Source organism: Phacochoerus africanus, chromosome 8 (assembly GCF_016906955.1).
Source record: "Phacochoerus africanus isolate WHEZ1 chromosome 8, ROS_Pafr_v1, whole genome shotgun sequence".
Lineage (NCBI taxonomy): Eukaryota > Metazoa > Chordata > Mammalia > Artiodactyla > Suidae > Phacochoerus > Phacochoerus africanus.
In genome coordinates this window covers 170,030,989-170,036,988 of record NC_062551.1, presented here as the reverse complement: position 1 = coordinate 170,036,988, position 6,000 = coordinate 170,030,989, and the positions used below count along the sequence as shown (strand labels likewise).

At 46.2% G+C, this 6,000-nt stretch overlaps 1 protein-coding gene across 2 annotated transcripts in view; it reads left to right on the top strand.

The window, feature by feature from the left end:
• Positions 1 to 665: 665 nt before the first annotated feature.
• Positions 666 to 6,000, top strand: part of SMAP2 (small ArfGAP2) — a 48,899-nt gene continuing 43,564 nt past the window's right edge. Inside the window, exon 1 of one of the 2 annotated variants that reach the window (XM_047789588.1) lies at positions 666 to 1,201. In XM_047789588.1, coding sequence (XP_047645544.1) covers positions 1,099 to 1,201 — 103 coding nt within the window. In that variant the 5' untranslated portion in view covers positions 666 to 1,098. The remainder of the gene's footprint in view (positions 1,202 to 6,000) is intronic. The other variant, XM_047789586.1, reaches the window with a different exon arrangement.

Here is a 6,000-nt window from a genome sequence, read left to right as displayed (position 1 = left end):
CCCCGCCTCCCCAAATAACCTTCAGCAAAGGTCTGCTGCACAAAACTGCACTATTTGGGGAGGATTTAGGAATGAAACCAGAAAATGTCTAGGCGACGTGCGAAACGATGTCTAAAGATGTCGGTCATCACAAGAGGAGCGCTAATGAACCGGGGGACCCAGAATTCAAAAGGAGCAGGCATTCCAAGTGAGAGGGGACCAGAATCCTCTGAACATTTGGGGTGGTTGTCATGTCGCTTATCCTGGGTTAGAACCTTGGGCCCTTCTTTTTGGCTGTTGAAGTAAAGAATTACCTGGGGGACTTTGGAGTATTCACATCTCCCAGGTTACGTAAGGACGGTAAATATTTAACTCGTAGAGAGTTTTTGAGGATTATATTGGGATAATTCATATAAAGCGCTTAGCACAGCGCCTGGCACATAGTAAGAGCTCAGCAAACGTTAATTGCTGTTTTCCTCACTTTCTTCCAATCCCTCCACTCCCTTTCCGCCGGCTCCATTCATTCTTTTTCAAGGACATGCAAGGGGCGTGGCCATTCCTCCCTCCGCCCAACACAAGCCCCGCCCCTCCCTTCTGCCCGGATTGGTTCCTGAGAGGCGGAGCGGAGGGAAGCGCCCAGTCCGAAGCGGTGGGGGCGGGGCGCATGCGCGGGCTGGGCCGGGTGGAGGAGGAGAGGAAGAGCTGCCGGAAGTAGGCGGCGGAGGTGGTGCCCGAGCAGGCGGCAGCTGCCAGGGAAACCGAGGCGCTGGACTCTACCCGCGGACAGGCAGGCCGGGGGGTAGTCTCTGCGCCCGGCACTCAGGAAACCCGAGAGCCCCCCTTGCCTGGCGTGAGGGTCCCTGTCTGGTCCCGCAGCCCGGTCGGGACCCGAGCCTTTCCCTAAGCCCGCCAGGGGGCGCCGCTTTGGGGGGCTGCAGAGCGGGGGTCGGGCGCGGCTGAGGGGAGAAGGGGCGCCAGGCCGGGCCAGGGGAGAGGGCTCTCCCCCGCTCAGGAGGTGCCCCTGGGCGGGGACCGGGAGTCCTCACCTCCGGACTGAGGCAAGGGTTTCTGGGGGGCTCGGAGGGCGCGTCGCCCTCTGCCCCCGCCGGCACCCTGGCCATGACGGGCAAATCGGTGAAGGACGTGGATCGGTATCAGGCGGTTCTGGCCAACCTGCTGCTGGAGGAGGATAACAAGTTTTGTGCGGACTGCCAGTCTAAAGGTAGAGCATCCCTCCCGGCGGGCGAGGGGTCCAGCCTCCGGGCGGAACCGGGGAGGCGGACTGGGTGGGGAGGGGTCTCGAGCTTAGGTGGCCCCGATCCTCTAAATGGTAACGCGTGCTACCCTTGCTGAAGAGGCTTCTAGGTGTTCTGCAGCGCAGGCATTGGTGTGGGGAGAGGTTGCGAGGGCGACTGTGGGGGGGGCGGTGATGGTGGGGGTGGAAGTGGCGTGGTGTGTGCAGGTGAGAATGTCTGTATTTCAGGGCTGTGAGTGAGTTCTGGGCCGACTGTCAGTCCAGAGGCAGCCCGGAGTTCACAGCCTTCTGCTTGCAAAGCTGGGGATGAACTGCAGTGAGTGGTGTGTGCGGTGTGTGTGAGTGTGTGTTCGAGAGAGAGCGCGCGAGAGAGAGAGGGGAGGAAGGGGGAGGAGGGAAGGGAGATGACGGTGAGAAAAACTGCTTAAATGATTTTAAGGTGGTGAGGGTTGCTGACTGCTATTTGGTTAGCAGCTCCTTCCGTCAGTTTACAGCCTTGCTGAGATCTGACAGTGCTTAGGTGGCTTTCCTCTTTCTGGATGTGTGGAGGGGAAACTGCCTTGTGCAGTGACACAGTGCGGATTTCTAGACAGCCTAGCCCTGGCTTGTGCAGTGTGTTGGAGGCCTGATGTGCGTGTGGTGGCAGAAACTAGCAGATTGTGGCTGTAGTGCAGGGTCGGTTTCATCAGTGCTAAGGAAGCAAAGCATGCTTCGAATTTGTTGCTTCCAGGGCAGCCACCCTTCTAAGGGGAAATGTGATCATTGTAGATTGTCAGAGCCATTTAGTCTTTGTTTTCTGTGCCCTCAAAGATTCAGGATTTGATACAATTACAAATCAGTATGCTAGGAAAGCTTGGTTATTCGTGAAATGTTTACACTCAATTTATAGACGATAAATATTTTGTTTCCTCATTTTCTTTCCGAATTCTTTGGAATATAATTGGAGTTGGGAAGATTCTTTTCCTTTTGGTTTGAGTAGAAAGGGATGCATTTTGGGAGCTATATTAATTTACTTTTGTTTGTAATGCAGTGGATTTGCCTGGGTCGTTTGCCATGTAGCATGTTGGACATATAGCGCAGAAGAAAGATTCAGATGTATTTGTATTTATCAACATTGAGAAAGGAAGTACATGCTTAATTGATGCTTTCACTTAATTACCTTTCATTTTAGAGAAATAGGTTATGTAAGGAGATCAGGGAGAGAGACATTGATCAGGACGCTTTATAGTATATTTTAGTGCCCTTTCCCCGTAGACAAATGGCATGTGCCATTAGGAAAGCAGGTCCCCAGACTTCTTTCCTAAATTCATTGGCAAGAATTCATTTTTAAAAGAGTTTTGGAATCAGTTTATGTTAAGTAGGTTCATTTTGTCTCTCGTGGACTCTTGTGAGATCTTGTGCTAGATCTAGTGAAAGATTTGATTTAAAATTTAGGAGTATATCTCTTGGCTTTACTCAAATTCCCTTGTGTCCTCAGTTGACAGATCTTGAGTCACAGTGAACCCACTGGAGAGAGCATTGCTACATTAGGGGAGTCAGATGCCATTTTGATGCTTCATGCCACTGCAGCCCCGTTTTGCATACCACTCTTATCTTACTCATATTCCAATAAAACATAGCACATGGGAGAGAGGTTGATTCATCAGTTCTTCCTCCAAATTTTCCATTGCTCTTTATCAACAGAATTACTGGGGATCAGGTAATGAAACATTAGTCAATTAAATCTTAATGAGAGCTAGTGACTGCTGGCTTGTAAACTTTATTAACGGCTCTTGGCAATAGAATCCTGGTTCCTGAAACAATTTCTCTTCACAAATTAGTTTTACCTTTTGGCTTGGTGGCTTCAGTGACTTTGGCCATTGTATTAAAAATGAGATGACAATGTGTCCATCAGTTATCTTTCAGTTCAGTTAAATAAGGTATTTGTTCTCGGAGTTCCCGTCGTGGCACAGTGGTTAACGAATCTGACTAGGAACCATGAGGTTGCAGGTTCGATCCCTGGCCTTGCTCAGTGGGTTGAGGATCTGGCGTTGCCATGAGCTGTGGTGTGGGTCACAGACGCAGCTCGGATCCCACGTTGCTGTGGCTCTGGCATAGGCCGGTGGCTACAGCTCCGATTGGACCCCTAGCCTGGGAACCTCCATATGCTCAAGAAAAGGCAAAAAAAAAAAGACAAAAAAAAGAAAGTTTGTTCTGGCCTCAGTTTATTAATCTGTGAGTTAATCAGGCCCCTTCCACTCTTTCAAGGTCTCTCCTTCATTTTCCACTCCTTCTTCCTAATTTTGATTGTTGTCATGATCCTGTGGACAACTATCGGATCTTGGAAGGGAGAGACCCTTGCACCTGCAGATTAAGTTACCTGCTAGCATGTAAAAAATACATTTAGTGGGAGGAGGAATTTTAAAATTGTAGGCTAAGATGTGGATTTAAGTATGTATGTGTATGTCTGGTGTCCTTTCTTGCTTAGAAAATTGATAACTTAATTGTATGGGACCTGGTGGGTGACTGCTTATCCATTCATATGAAATCAGGTGACGTCGCCCTGAACTGTGGACCTCTGAGCAGATATTTTTGTAATGTTCCAAAATAACTCTGGCAATGACTCTTTTTAAGAAAGTCTTTCACCAATTTAAGAATGATATTATCTTTAAATATGTAATTTGAACATCAGAACAGAGGATAAGCATGTGTTCTTTTTTGTGTGATACAAGTTTTGTTGGTCCTGGGGTTTTTAAACTTTTTTTAGCATAAGACTCACTCTACCCCTTCTGGGTAAAGGCACTGAAGTAATTTCTGTGTGGGAATGAGGCTGCTTTGGTACTGCCTTTAAAAAAAAATACTGTGACTTGCTTTAGGCTGAAAGATGTGGTTTCATCACCCAAAGCCCTTAAGTTATTGTGACCTTTAGGGTAAAATTTTGGACTGACTTACGCAGTGGTAGAACAGAGGACAAACTGAAAATTTCAGGGACATTAATGGTTAATTCTCCCAAGTTGAGTCCCGGTCCCATTTTTGGATAGACCGTTGGTGGGGTTGTACTGGTTCAAGGCTTAGCCTTTAGCTCTGCAATTCTGTATTTTATCAGTGTGCTTGGAATAACTTCTAATTAACCTTTTCAGAGACTGGTTTAAACTGGACACTATCTTATTTATCATGAAAGGATCTACCTTTCTGATGACCTGAATACTTGGGTCTACTATTGGGACACTCCTTTCTCAGTATCAAGATTGGTGAAAAATTGAGAGCCATTTAATGAGCAAAGAATTAGAATGGAAGAGCTCTGATGGTTTTGAGGAATATTTACTTCAGACTGTGAAACCACATGGAATTCTGGAATCTGACAGAAACTTTGTAATAAGTTTTTACTTCTCAATTCTTCTGCTGCATCTTACCTCTGAAATGTTTCGCCTCAGTCACCTGACCACTGCCTTTGTTCCAACTCCCATTATGTTCTTAAATTTAGATTCACTTTTTGAAAAAGGTAGCACTTTCATGTTGCTCAAAATTCAAAAGGTTCGAAAGGGAGTATGTACAGTGAAAAGTTGTGGTCCTCGCTCCTTAGCCGCCATTTTCCAGTGGTTCTGGAAGTAACCACCATTGGTAATTTCGTATATGACTTTTAAGAGCTAGTATATGCACAGACAACTGCATTTAAGTATATACCTTTGCAGCACTTTTGTGCAAAGAGCAGCATGTTACCCACAGGTCACGGCACCTTGCATCTTTCAGTCAGCTGTATCCCTCGGAGGGCACGAAGAGGCCCTCTCTGTGCACATAAAGGATGGGACTAAGTTGAAAGACGTGCTTAAGTGATTTGGAAACATCTGCTGTTGCTGAAGTCCCCTTAGAAAGTGTCCTAGGCCCATCCATAGCACATGTAAGCTCACCTTTCAGGTGGAAAGGAATCAGAGTAGCAGTAGGAATCAGAGTAGCTATAGACTTGATGTTGGACACCCAGTTAAACTCCTCTCCTCTACTTCTTTTAGCTTTTTTGGGGGTTGGGGCCGCACCCACAGCATATGGAGGTTCCCAGGCTCGGGGTTGAATCGGAGCTGCAGCTGCCAGCCTACGCCAGAGCTCACGGCAACTCTGGATCCGTAATTCACTGAGCCAGGCCAGGGATTGAACCTGCATCCTCATGGATACTAGTCAGGTTCATAATGTGATGAGCCACAAGAGAAACTCCATGCTTCTTTTAGCTCTGGGACCTTCAGCATGCCACCTAACTGTCTCCGTTTAATTCTCCTCATTTGAAAAAGAAAAATGCCTCTTAAGCTAAAGTGTTACACAGATGTAAGCATTATTTATGATTACCATTGCTGATCTTATTTATTTCACCTATTTTCTTACTTTATTCCCTTAAATGCTCTGGTTACTGGAAGCCACAGTTAGAACGACTCACCCAGTAATTCCCTAGTTTTTAAGCCAAAACCATTTCCTAAAAAAGGGGTCCTAGCATTTTTGCAAATGTACTTTATGGGACCTTGGAGGATGGTCTGTGGATGTTTCCTGCCTCTTCAAAGTTGTATGAAAAATTAGACCAGGGAATCTTTGTGTAGAAATTTTAGAATATTATTTCTAAATTTTAACTGTGGTAAATTAGTCTCTGGCTTTGTTTTACATTTGTTTTCTGTCAATCGCTAAGTCATGGCTTGTTAAATATCATTCCTTAAAACAGGAACACTCCTATCAATTTTTAATTATTTTAGCTGTATCCACAACACCTTTTCAGAGGTTTTGTAAAATTCCATCAGATTGGACAACAT